Source organism: Xenopus tropicalis, chromosome 4 (assembly GCF_000004195.4).
Source record: "Xenopus tropicalis strain Nigerian chromosome 4, UCB_Xtro_10.0, whole genome shotgun sequence".
NCBI lineage: Eukaryota > Metazoa > Chordata > Amphibia > Anura > Pipidae > Xenopus > Xenopus tropicalis.
The window spans coordinates 64,881,729-64,896,021 of NC_030680.2; the positions used below are offsets into that span (position 1 = coordinate 64,881,729).

General features: G+C 41.1%; 1 protein-coding gene across 6 annotated transcripts in view; it reads right to left on the reverse strand.

The window, feature by feature from the left end:
• Positions 1-14,293, reverse strand: part of gse1 (Gse1 coiled-coil protein) — a 322,402-nt gene that overhangs the window by 18,815 nt on the left and 289,294 nt on the right. For 3 of the 6 annotated variants that reach the window (XM_018093523.2, XM_004913601.4, XM_002936097.5), the window contains 2 exons: positions 9,681-9,899; positions 1,043-1,242 (listed from right to left, as the gene is read on the reverse strand). In XM_018093523.2, coding sequence (XP_017949012.1) covers positions 1,043-1,242; positions 9,681-9,899 — 419 coding nt within the window. Of the gene's footprint in view, positions 1-1,042; positions 1,243-9,680; positions 9,900-12,528; positions 12,819-14,293 lie in introns of those variants that run through there. The other 3 variants (XM_031900796.1, XM_004913604.4, XM_004913602.4) reach the window with 2 other exon arrangements.

Sequence of the window (14,293 nt, forward strand, 5' to 3'; positions counted from 1 at the left end):
TATATGAACATCCAATACATAGATGCTAAGCTTTAGACGACTCGATACTATAGTTACTAAACAAGGCTGAGATAGTAGCAACAGTAACTTATTAAATTGGTGGCAGGTTTCAGTCCTGGCAAAGGTGTGCAATTAACAGCTCAGCCTCCTCCTGCTATCCAGCATAGAAACAAAAAACTAACCTCTTGGTAACCAAGTGAAAATGTGACCCCCCCCCTCTGGCATTTGCCAGACATCACAGATTGCTGCATTAACATCAATCACCTCCATATTCTCCACCTGTCCTCTCTTTCCTTTGTAAAGTGTAAAAGTAGTCAATGTGTGGATTTTTAATTTTGTTTTTCAATTAAAAGTTAAGTTTTATTCATTTCTGTCTCTGGGTACTGACTTACTTGATAAAGGGCTCTGGCACAGAAGGAGATTAGTCGCCCGCAACAAATCTCCCTTGTCGCGGGCGACTAATCTCCCCGAAATGCCATCTCACCGACGAAAATGTAAATTGCCGGTAGGATGGCATGTGGCGCTGCAATTTCCCCAAAATCGTGGAAGTTTCCTATCAAGGCAAGTTCCGCAATTTCGGGAAAATTGCGGCACCATATATGCCATCCTACCAGCGATTTAAATTTTTGCCGGTGAGATGGCATTTCGAGGAGATTAGTCACCCGCGACAAGGGAGATTTGTCGTGGGTGACTAATCTCCCCGTGTGCCAGAGCCCTTATGCTGGAGAAATGGTGCAGTAGATTGGAGTCTAATTAAAGATCACCTGAAGTGGTGTTCTTTTTCCTTTTGCAATATGGTTAGTGACCCTGTCTAAGCATTTTCTAATGCACTTTCTGTATTCAGTTAATTCCAGGTTTGCTAACTCTGTTGAGCTGAAAGTCTGGTGTTACGAATATTTCAGAAACAGCTTAAATAGAAAATGAACATAAATGTAAGAAGTGCAGAGAAGCACCCCGAGTAAGTATACGTTAATTTTTTGGGTATCAATCCCCTTTAGGCTCCATTGGATTCTTATACTTGCTGTAATATAGTGTAAATTACCTGCCGAGCTTCGCTTCTCCATACTCCATTTACTGTTTTTGTTGGTGCAATAGTTACTACTGGTGGGGTGTTCGGCACACTGTGACCAGTTGGTGGTACAATGATGGGACCCATTGGACCTCTTTTTGGAGTGCTCGCCGGTGAACTGTGGTTAGTAGCTGGCGATGAGACTGGGGAAGATTCACTGCTTATTGAAGATCCTGGAAAAAAAAGAGGAAAAACCATTTGGAACAATAACAAAAAATGTCCTAAATGCCGCATGAAGATTACAACTGGAAATGCCACCTATATTCAACCCAAAGCTTTTCATTGCCGGAATATGAGAGTGTTCATAACAGATACCATCTTCATAGACTAATACAGACTAAAAATTTTCCTTTGCCACTCAGCCAAAGTGCTGTAATATAAAGAATACCGTAACCATTGCAGTGTAGCAGCAAAAACAGATTTGCCTCAAATTGAGCCACAAAGAAAGCAATTATTTAAAGGCCCTTTCTTCCAGTGCAGCGTCTCATACACAAAGCACCAACGTGCTCTAGGACTGCTTCCCCAGCTACAACTGCAATAGTGGTATTTCCATGCACTTCTGGGACCCTAGGCAGAATTCTTGTTCATAATGTGACTCTCTATCAAAGTGCAAATGCACAGATAGATAGGGTTCAGTACACAATGGCTTTTTTTTCTGCCTAGTGCTGCCTCCTGACCTGCTTTAAAATTTGCTTCTTAGATAAAAAATGCTGGGGTTGTTATAGCGATCGTGGCCAAAATATGACTGCAGAGCAAATCTCTGGACAAATAACCGACAGATCCAGAAACATTTGTTCTAAATCAAAGTTCAGGCCAAAACAGAAACAACGCACACTGATATGCAGAGGGAGAAGGCCTGGATATACATAGCCATACAGTAGCAAAAAGGGGCTTCTCTAGAACAACTACCTAGAATCCTTTCCACAAAAGATAACTAGATTTGAAGTGCATTTTACAAAACGAGCAAGTTTTTAAATGTAATGGCAATGCACCCTGAGCTCTTGATTTTGGAACGCTGATTTAGAAAATATATAGCTGTTCCAACACAGAGCTGCAATAGGAAATGCTAGCAACACATACAAATTTGATGTCACCATGAGGAGAATGTCCAGACTAAACACTGGAAACATTTTGCATTATTTGAGCAACTGATGTGGCCACTTCATTTATACATTGCTACGGCTGGAGACAGACATGTTTATATCATGATATAATCCAAACGCCACAAGGGCCTGCCCTGAGGAGCTAGCAATCTAACTTTCCCCATCTACTGTGGAATGACATCACTTCCTGTGAAATAATTTTGAGCAAGATGAGGCTAGGAAAGTGTCACACTGCCCAATCGCAGACACCATAAACAGTATAAACAGGGGTGGAAATGCATTTAATTTGTACACTCTGTGGCAGACAACCATTTATGCCAGTACTGCAGCGAGAGACAAACCTATTCCCATTAGCAAGCGGATGTGAGGAAGGGTCTGTTTATTAGAGCACACATGAGCTGATAAGGTTCAGAGCGCCAATTGAAGCAGATCTTGTTAATGGAAGGCCAGGAACAATTAGAATTGTAATCCTTTCTGAGCTGGGGAGATGTCCCTGACCATTCCAAATCAATAGCTTCCCAGCAAGTCAGGCAATTAACGACACTGCGGCTCAGAGTATTAAAGCTTCCAGCTTCTCAGCACAGTATTAAACAGCCGAGTGTGTGATCATCGTAATTAACTGCTGGCATCTAGGATGACTTGCTCAATAAAATTAATTGGGATTAGAACCGACGAGTCCCAGTGTAGTGGTGTCACCTTTGTTGTCGGTGTCCTGCCTTCTCCTTCATAATGCCAGCTTATCTGTCAGGCCTGGCAAAGGTGTGCAATTAACAGCTCAGCCTCCTCCTGCTATCCAGCATAGAAACAAAAAAACTAACCTCTTGGAGTGAAAATGGGAACCCCCCTCCCCCCACAAGGCACAATAAATACTGTCTGTGGCATCTTATAGCAGCCCCTCTGGCATTTGCCAGAATTCACAGATCCTATAGAATGCGGCCTGGACTGGGCAGATTTTATGTACTGAAATGAATGGAAGCATATTGCTACACACACCTATACCACTGCAGTTTGTGATGCAATAGTTTAGTGTACATGCCATCAGGTACCTGCTAAGCTCCATGCACTACTGTATCAATTAGGTTTGCAGCAACTTTTTTATTTTTACTTTGTTATGCATACAATATATATTTATTTTTATTACTCTTCAAGGAGAAACACAACAAATACCCCATTGTGCAATACCACCTGACAAAAGGAAAATGCACCAAAAAATCCACACAAAAGTCGATGATAGCAACAAAAAGTTGCTGGGTCAGGTTTCAAAAATTGGTTCTGGACTATTACTTGTTGCTTGAATACAAAGTTACCTGTATGTACAGGGGGCAATAACATTCCTTCTCTATGTGTGAGTAAATATTACTTGAACACTTGAATCCAGTATGGAGAGGGTGTATGCCAAGATGGGTAGCAAGCTGCCTGAACTACTGAAATATACAGAGAGCTGTAGTTATCTGTGTCCATTCTTTCTCATGTATGTATGTATGTATGTATGTATGTATGTATGTATGTATGTGTGTATGTATGTATGTATGTCTTTATTCATAAAGCGCTACTTCTGTACACAGTGCTGTACAGTAGAATACATTAATACAAACGGGGTTATTAAGATAATAGATAAATACAAAGTATTACAATAAACACAAATAAATAAAAGATACAGTTGCAATAAGATAAGAGGATGGAGGTCCCTGCCCTGTAGAGCTTACAATCTATATGGGAGGGTAACTAACAGACACAAATGGGCAAATATAAGTGCTGTAGGTCACAGTGGGTGACATTACAGTATAAGTGCCAGTTCCCAGATCAGGTGCTGGGCGAGTGCTCCAAAAGGCAGTCTTTAAGTTTAGTTTTAAAAAGACTGAGGGAGGATTCAGGAAATCAGGGAGGGCATTCCAAATATAAAGCTGGCCATACACGCACCGATACTATCGTATGAAACCTCGTTTCGTACGATATTCGGTGTGTGTATGGCATGTCGGCGAGTCGACCGATATCGGATGACTCACCGATCGGCCAGGTTAGAAAATTTCGATCGGGCGCCATAGAAGGCGCCTGACCAAAATCTCCCTTCAGCGCTGAATCGGCAGAAGGAGGTAGAAATCCTATTGTTTCTACCTCCTTATCTGCTGTTTCAGCCCTGACTGTGTGTGGCGGATCTGACGATGTTTCGTGCGACCGATGGTGTCGCACGTGTATGGCCAGCTTAAGGGGCAGCAAGACAGAAAGGTTACAAGGTATGAATCCACAGGTTGAAGCTCTGCCTGTTAATCACATTACAGAATTCATGGCACAGCATCCCACCCAATCAGAGCAATGTTATACAGATAATAACATTTACATAATCACCTATAACATGCTCTGTAAAAGCAGCTTGGGAAGGAAAACTCTGGGTGCACAGAATATATCACTGTTTAATTTGTCCAAAGTGCAAACCCTGGAGCAAATGCTAATTAGAAAAACTAGCGTATTATTACGAAGCACATAAAACTGCCGACATATTGCTAAGATCTGTACCAGCTTAAGCACAGTTGTTTTGAGCAATTACCATTTTAGACGTTTGCTTGTTTGAAGGTGCTCCCTACATTAAACATTTGTTATACATTTTGGGTGGAATACTTAGTATTTCTCCCAGTTTGAATCTTGCAGAGATCACCCTTGGATAGCTGAGGCTGTATTACAAACCTTCTCACAAAACACTGGCCTTCTTGCAAACACAGGTCTTTAAACACTTCATTTAACCAAGGCTTCATGCAGGCCCAGATCTGTAAAGCACCGCTTAACTCAGGGCCCATGTATGCACTCATTTATAATCTCCTGCTCAGATTGAACTCCATGTGGGAAACTCCATGGTCAGAACAAATCCAAAGAGAAGCCAAGTAATGGCACCAGGCCCGTTTATTGGGAAAAATGCAGAATGGTACAGAAATTACTATTAAGAGCCGGCACTGATGTACTGCACAGTCAGTAAAAGACAAATTGTCTCAGGGCCCTGAAAAGATATTATATCACCCCCAGCAAATCATGCTAGGTATGCAACATACACTTAGGGGCAGATTTACTAATCCACGAACGGACTGAAAGCATCCAAATGCGTTTTTTCGTAATGATTGGTATTTTTGCAACTTTTTTGTTGCAACTTTCGTATGTCCCGCATTTTTTTCGGTGCCGTGGTGAAAAAAAATCGGATTGGTTTTTCCGGCGTTTAATATCGCGCAATACGAAAAAATCGCGACAGCGACTAAATAATCACGTAAAATACGATAAAATCGCGTCAGCACCGAAAAAATCGCGACAAATACGAAAAATCGCGAGGACGATTTTTTCCCTTTCGGGATTCGGATTCATGGATTAGTAAATCTGCCCCTTAGTGTATATAGGAAATAAAATGAAAATGACTTCCTCCACAGCCCTAGCAATCCCTCTGTTTTTAGAATACAACAGGAAAGAAAGAGCTTACAGAGGCTCGAGCCCATCATTATCAGGGACGTGGAGTTGTAGGAAGGATATCAATGCTAGGCATACATATACCAGCTGCAGGATTACAAAAGGCTTCTGCACCCCCACCCCAACCCCCCATCCCTTATCCCTCCTCCTCCTGTGTATTACAGCTTCATTCAGTCTAGCACTGCTCACATCACACTAAATGGGGCACTTATGAGATTAATGTACTCTGCAAACGACCGGTAATTTCTACCTTAATTATGAAATTAATTTGCGGCCGTTAAATTCCCCTTCTTCACTGGAAAATAGGTTGTCAATTGAGATAGCAGTCTCTCCCCATCCAGCTTTTAGCTCAGAGGGGCGGAAAAATAGGAAGGCAGAGGTGGCGTGGGGTGACAAAGGGGCACAAAACAAGGGTAAGACATTGACGCCACAGTAACAGTGAGTGACAATAGAAGACTCTGAGATAACAGATTCATAATAATAGAGAAAAATACATTGGCATTAAGAGGGAAAAAGGAGAGAAAAAAAAAATCACATGCCTGACAGCTGACAAATTGTCAAACACACTGTCCACAAAAGGTTTGTGTATAGCTACAGGAGCACAGGCAAAAAGAGAAGAGAATGTTGGGCCAATATAAAATACCACAGGCAGAAGATAGGAATGTGGGTTGATTAAGGGGTGGGGTCTAAATAAAGAGACCGGTGGGTACTAGTCTGGGGCAGCAAAAAGGGAAGGTAACCGAGTCCATAGACCCAACAATACTTTTTGGTGTCGACATACAGACATGGTGGAGACCAGCAGCATAACTAGACACTACTGTCCCCACAGCAAATTCAATTTACGTCCCAAAACATTGCTAATTTGACATAATCTATCAATATATATTTAACTTGTTCACTAATTAGGGCTTCACTGGGCCCCCCTGCAACCGATGGGTCTGTTTCCTCTGTAGTTACACCCCTGGTGGGGACTTCTGAGAAAGGACTAGATACAATTACTCCACCAAATGAGAAAAGTAAGACATGTTCCCTAAGAAAAATTTAAAAATACTAGACAAAAGTGAAATAAAGAATGAATGAACAAGGAGACATCATGAAAGGAAATACAAGATCAAATACACAAAAATAATGAGAGGAGAACAGGTGCAGAGCGCAATGGCTTAAAATTGGGTTAACAGAAAGATGTAGGGAAAAAAGAAGGGGAAGCAGACAGAAGCAGGTGCACAGGGACATAAAAGGGAAAGGGCTGCCTATTTAAGGGGTAAGGAGTGATAAGATAATGTGGATGAAAGTAGAAAGAAGAAAATAAGCTAAAACTAAGGGGAGAAAAAAAATTGTCATAAAAACATACAGACAATATGGCAAAATAAAGTAAGGTACATAACGCACAGAAAAGGCAGACTGGCTTATGATCAAAGCGACAGTGAGACAGAAACATATGAAAAGTATAAAGGCAATTACTATGCAAATCCAATACAGGCTATAACACAAACAAGGGAACAACAAGAGTGGCAGCACAGAGACACAACAAAGAAAACAGCCATATTAGGGCTATTAACAGTTTTCAGTCAAGGCCTGGGGATATCATCCCAGAAGGACCCACACTAATAGTTCCTCCATGACCAATTTATGACCCATGTATGATCTGTATGTTTGAGGCAAAAGTTGAGTGAGGCAGCCATGAAACATGTTATGGTGCCTGTGTGTGTGTGCCAGGCATGACATGTTATGGTTACACTCTGTGGGACTTCTGATGTGTTAAATCAGATATGAGTTCACAAGTCTGATGTTAATGTTTTTTTCTCCTAATGTTACTTCTATTCTTTTGAGAGGGTGAAAAACTACATAATACACTTTCCTAATAAAAACAAGAACGCATATATTGGGGGGCTCTTTCTGAAAATAATAAAGTACAAGCACAATAATGAGCTCTGTGCGACTGCAGCAGCCCATATGAACCTCCTCATGGTTAAGAGAAAACTTTGGTGACTTTTTGTTGAAACAATCAATTTCAATGTGTGTTTTAATGCTGGACCTGTTGGAGTACACAGTGCTACACTCATATTTGATCACTTTGATGTTCTGAATGAAAACATCAGTCACATGGGCTATTGGCAGCCCTAGAGGTTACACTGGAACTAGTATTTTGATACGCCATAAGTGGTTTGCACATAATACAACTTCCTGCGTGCCATATTAAGTATATCTTGTGTGGTTTGGGAGTCAAAATGGCATTTCAGGTACAGCCTGACACAGTTTCAATATAAAGCACTTTGGCATTTGCCAGAGTTTCTAGAATGTCAGTCACATGTTCCTCAGTTCGAAGGAATATTGATCTAGGTTATTTTTATTGCCAGGCCTTTTCGTAAGACGACTATGGTGAACAAAACACTAAACATGCCATGTCTCTGCCAAAGGCTATTCATGACAAAATGGATCTTCCCCCATAATTTTAAAGTTAGTCAACTAAAATAGTTTCTACACCTTTTTCTGTCATAAGATCAAATCATGTAGTAAAATTACACAAAATGTGTTTAGCCATGTATTTTGGGCTTCTTTTCTAGTCCAAGGCTACCTCCTCAGCCCTTTAGAAGTGAATATCTTTGACTCTGAATATGACCCTATTACCTCTCCCTATAACATTTAAAGGCCTGGAACATTACAGTTATAGGGCTGCTGAACTTATGGGCTTGTAAAATAATTTCAGCATAAAAAAAATTAAGCACGTTTTAGCAATAATCATGTATACAAATTCTACAAATGTCACCAATTAACAATAGAAGATGAAAATTTTTTGAGAGACATCACTCTCTGTTAATACCATTACAATTTCTTTAAACTCACAGAAATCTAATTTTTTTTTGTTTGCTTGAACATCTCTCTAAAGTGGTTTCTCAGTGCCAGGCTGAGAACGTGAACTACACTCTGTGGCATCGTATATTATCTCATTTCTTCACTTGTTATATGGTTTTTCTTACTTCCTGTGTGTTGTACAGACAGCTTTCAACAGTTTTGCACATTAAACATATCTCAAGACAGGATCAGCAAAGGGCCAAACTAAGCAATAACACAGATGAAATATAAACAGTTACATAGGCCAAGCAAGTTAAGCTTGCAATCAACTGGCAGCATTCTCTGTCAGCAAATGACCAACAGTGCATGCTGAGCATTATGCTTTGCAAAAGCTGGAGAGAGGCCCATGGCATGAGTTAAGAAGATGAGGAAACAAACCTACAACAAACAAGCTTACTGGGGTAAAACCAAAACCAAATCAGAAAACATTAATTACCCAGACATTTATTCATACAGGTTGACAAGCAACACACACATGAAGTGGACACAAGAGTTCCATATCCCCGCCATCACAGGAGAGATATGCTTAAGAGCCATACTAGACACAATATTTTATCATTTGTTTATAGATCAGCAGACACCTACATATAGCCTCACCTATAGATACAGCTTGTAAATGACTACTTTTGCAATTAAAAAGAAAAAAAACATTTGGAAAGTTCCTGCTCTGCTGAATTCCTCAGGAGACGAGAATCACAAGCATACACAAACATCTATCTAATACTTATCAAAGCTGACAAACCCTTCAGGGAGAGACGCAGTTTCCCGACACAAGCTGAGAGAGACCAGTTTGAAAAATCAATGACTGGATTGCTCTAAGCTTCCTTAAACAGCTTCCCTGATTTTAACAGTCAATGTCTAGTACAACATTCAGTGAATGTATTCACTTCTAACTGCAAATAGCACATATCAGTTTCCTAAAGCCCAGCTTTATATGCACATACTTTATGCCTGAGGAGTTGAAGAAGACCCAGGAAACTTGTTGGATGCTCTTTGCTTACATCTCCACCCTCTTCAGGCAATGTGTTCTTATTAACCTAGGTGACCAATGCTTCAGGAGAGAAGCAATACATTCTTTATTTGTAAGAAGGCAGTATTTACATTGCCAGAGAAAATGTCTCTCATCCTAACCCCCCCCCCCCAAGATGGAGTAGAGTTTAGCTTTAGCACAGAGACATGCACAACACAAGGTTCCAAGCATCTTCTCTTACCTCTGGGCTCCTCTGCCTGTTTTGCAAGTTTACGCAGCGCAGCAGCAAAGCTGGAGGAGGGTGCGGACTGGACAGATAGCGCGCTGCTCGCCGCTGGGCTGCCATTGGGTACCAAGGTGCCATTGAGGGGAGAGGGAGTGAGGGGACTGACAGTGGCCGTGGTCCGTGTGGCTGTAGAAAGCATTCCTATGGAAGGTGACTTTGGCTCATGGTTCATGCCTGAAACAAGGGAAAAGAAAATAAAAAGGAAAAATAAAGCCAGACAGAATGATGCTTCCAAAGAAAATAAAATACTTTAATTAAAGTATTAACACAATTTATACAGATGCTGCCTTTAGTTAATTCAGGCAAATATCAAGCAAAACTCACAATGGTATTTTCTGCATAAAGCTATGTATAGCAGAATACCTTGCCAATTTGTTTCCTTAGTCCAATGTCTGGCAAGGGGTATCTTTAGAGTTGTATGTAGCAGAAAACACCCAAGTTGAAACTTCAGACTAAATTCAATATCCTAACATTAGTCTCAGTTTCACCTAGTTGGGCCACCCCAACATGACCTTCCCCAAAGATAATACATCACTAGCCATTTGGGAAAAAAAACTATACAAATTACTCTTTATTAAGGCTTAATGTGCTGTTTAGACTATTAATTTCAGCATCACAATGCTGAGGCCACTATTATAAATTATGGGTTGAGGCCACACTGGAATATGTCTCAAAATTGCAATCATCACTGGAATGGCCAAACTGCATTAATTGTTTTTGGATTGTGGATTCAACTACTGGCCTGCTCAAAGTATAAGGGTTATGTAGTCACTGAACATCAGTGTCAGGATTTTTTGTCTTCAGCTACTGACCCCTTTTGGTCCACTGGAATGGCTAGCATGGGTTTCCTTACATGTTCCAAAGAAGAGACCAGCTAGTTGCATTTACAGCTTGTACATATGATCTCATACCTAAATTGTAAGCTGGATGTTATGTGTTGCTTCCAGGTGATAAAGAGGTACTTTTTGTAATAATACAGTATCCACAATGGACCACTGAGAGACCTTTAATAGCAAATGATGTGGAAACGTGGCAACACAGTGTAATCACATTACTTGCCAGGCTACAAAATAACGTTAAGGTGAGTATATTATTGATGAATTTTGTTGGGACAGTCTTCCCCTTTTATGTTAACAGAAACTCAGCATGACCAGCATAAAAAGTAATACAAATGTTAGGTCAAACGTAAAGCAAAAAAGGTCAACAAAGAAGCAAATCAGTATTCAGAAAAACAGAGCTCCCCCTTACACATAGGTTATGTGTTAGCGGATGTGTGACACAGTAAATCCTTTGTTGACATCAGTGAGCCGCACAGATCTCTAGAGAAGGAAGGGCTAGGCAGCTGGCTGGCTGAGCTGTGAAAGGACAGAATGGGTCTTGCTCTGAGATAGCTTCCTCAAGGCCTTTTTCACTCCCAGTAGTACAGCAAGCAAGGACATGTCTCTAGATATAGGGTTAACATAACCCCTTCCTACACACTGCACAGGGCTCTTAAAGGTACAGAAACCCATTATAAAGCAGATTGTTAGTTAAGAAACTTCAGTGCTTCCAGTCATGAGACATTACAAAGTTGTGCAGGCAGAAATAAAGACCCGTAAGGAACATATTCTTTTATGGAATACTTCCCACAAAATTCTTTCCAAAGATATGATACAAATTAATGCAGTGTACGACGTGACAACGACATCATTTGTACTTTAGACAATTCTCACAGATTAATTTACCATCAAAATGCTAGTACCTATGCTAGATTGGTTCTCAAAAGTAGAAAGCAGGAATAACTATATATCAGATGAGTGCATTTTTCTGGGTGACAATTCTGTGTCTTCCATTTAGTGGGATACAAACCAAGACCAACAACCAAGCAACAATAGTAGCTGGGTCACTTTCAATTGCTAGAGCATCTAAATCCTCAAATTAGAAAAATGAAATGCAATCTTGATGGGCATTGCACACAGCAGGGCAACATCAGTTGCCCTAACAGCAGCATTTACTATACAATGCAGTGTCTAATCTGCACTTTAGAAGCAGGGGAAATAAAAAAAAAAAAAAAAAAAAAAGACCACAGATCTTCCTTCTACTCATTGAGAAAGATGCAACAAAGAGGCAGGCAGGAAGAATTTCCCCGAGGCAAAAATGCCTGCCAAATGCATGCTCTGCTAGACCTGAAGTCTGTGGATCAGAAGCCCTCTCTTGTCTGTGTCACCAAGGGATCAGGGAGTGGGAAGGGAAAAGAAAATAATAGACATGCTCTTAACATACACCTTCCAAGGAAAGCAGAGAGCAGCACTGAGCTGGAGGAGGATAGAGGGGGGAGAGAGCGGCAGTCATACAAGGAGAGGGGAAACAGAGAAAAGCCAAACAGACCGCAGCTTCTCCAACAGCGTTAGGGGCAAAGGTTTTTGAGAAATGGGAATGGCAGGCCAAAAACCTAGAGGCAACCCTAATTCAATTCAGACAGCAAAGCTTACATAGCCAGTATTCTGGTACTATCTGGCAGAGAATGTGTTAACATTGATAAGAAAAGCAAACAGAGGCTAAGCTAACGTCCAACAAGAAGCAAATCTATGGGCTAGACAAAGGGAAGGTCAGTAGTTGAAGAATTTGTATTACACACAGCTAAAAACGACAACCCCATAGGTAAGCTAGTTCAAAATCAGAGGTTTGAGGGGGACAGAGTAAGAAAGAACTAAATGAAAGAGGGAAGAGACTTTTTAGGCAGGAAGACAAAGAACCAGGAGCCTGATCCCCCAACCACCTTTGCACAGCCACAAACCCTCCAAATACAAACAGCCCAGCTTACTATGGAAAACAGAAGAGGCTGGCTGTCATGAAGCTCCTTTCTTCCTCTTTTTTTGGCTTAATTTCTGCTGAGTCGATGGATTAAGGCACACACTCGCCAAATAAAGGCTCTGAGACACGGCATTATCCTCTTCCAGCGTCCCGGGCTTATCTAACAAAGCAACACCACACTTGCCTTGTGAAAACAAGCTGACACTCTGGCTCTAACAGCTGCCACCAGCGTCACATGGGCTGGCCCCATCTCCCCCAGCCAGGCTGCCTGCAGATAACAGTGGCCGTTTTGTCATGAGACTCACAGCAGAGGAGTCTATTCAAAGCATCTGAGGCAGGCATTGATCGGGGGCGTTTGACCCCACTGTGTCCTCCCATCTTTTCACTAGAAAGGAGGAGATAACAGCCACAGAGCAAATAAAAAAGGCACAAGTATCTACATACAATACTCCTACCCCCCCCCCCCTTCCAAGAAAATAAAAGTGTTCAATGCTGTTGCAAGGCATTTAGTAACTGCTGCTGGTATCCACTGATCTCATTTATTACTAAAGTTCTGCAATGAAGAAAAGGGGGAACTAGGAGAGAAGAAAGCAAGTATGCGCTGTAGCAATTGCCTGGCATGTTTTATGAAATTTTAACACAAATTGATGAGAGACATTTATACAAACACCTCTAAAGAGGAGTTGAGTACAACATCCAGTGAAAAAGAAAAAAAAAAAAAAGCCGCTGGCATGTAACAGTTTAGAAGAAATCACAACTAGCCACATTCATCTTGTGAGACATTAAAATTACTCATGGTCCAGACAAGGTCCTTTCATAGTCAAGAGGAGACAGTAGCCTGGGGGCAAGTACACAGCATACATCTCAAACAGCACCCTCTGTCCCCTCCTACACAAGAGAAACATTCATAGGGTAATTTGCACATGACAAGTTTTATACCCTAGGGCATAAAGGGACCAAAAAGAGGATCAGAGATGCACTGACTACTTTATAGGCTATAGCAATATCCATGACATCACGCCACAAAGCAGACAGAGGGCAGTATCTTTAGGTCAGTCCTCACTCAGATCTACCAGATAAATAAAAAGGGCAGCAAATACCTTCTCTTGGTTTCCCCAGCCAACTTAACTCTCATGAGCCATAAAAGCCTAATGAAAGCATCGAGTCCCAAAAGGTTAATAATAGGCAGGATTCTCATTCTTTTCACTTCACATTTAGGAAGCTTAATTACTGGCTGACCCTCAAGCATGTTCCCCACAGTGAGAAGCTCCATCACCCTGCTGTGCACCTATAGAAATATACCCTTCTGTTCCCATTAGAAAGACTGGGGCAGGATTAGAAATTGGGCCCCAAGCTATGGCTTATATTCATGAATTCTCTCTTTGGGTCTAAATGTAAAAAGCAGCTTTTTTAGTGATATGCATACATTAGTATGTAGTAATGTACTAACTCACCAATTTACTTGCAGATCTGCTACTACACTGAGGGAAGATAGCAAATACCCTAGATTTTCTCCAGCCCTAAAACCTCAAGGCTGTCACTTTGATATTATGATGTATAGGTACTTGATCTAGAATAAAAAAGTACAAAATTTTGTCCCTACCCTATTTTTATAGTTGGCTTACATACAATTAGAACAACAAAAGAGATGAGCTGCATCAACTCCTCACTTCCTCACCTATCACTGCACCATGAACTGGCTGACATAGCGCACTGGCAGTTTAATTTTCTAAACTGTATAATTCCAGAAACAACCAATATCCACAGTACACGGT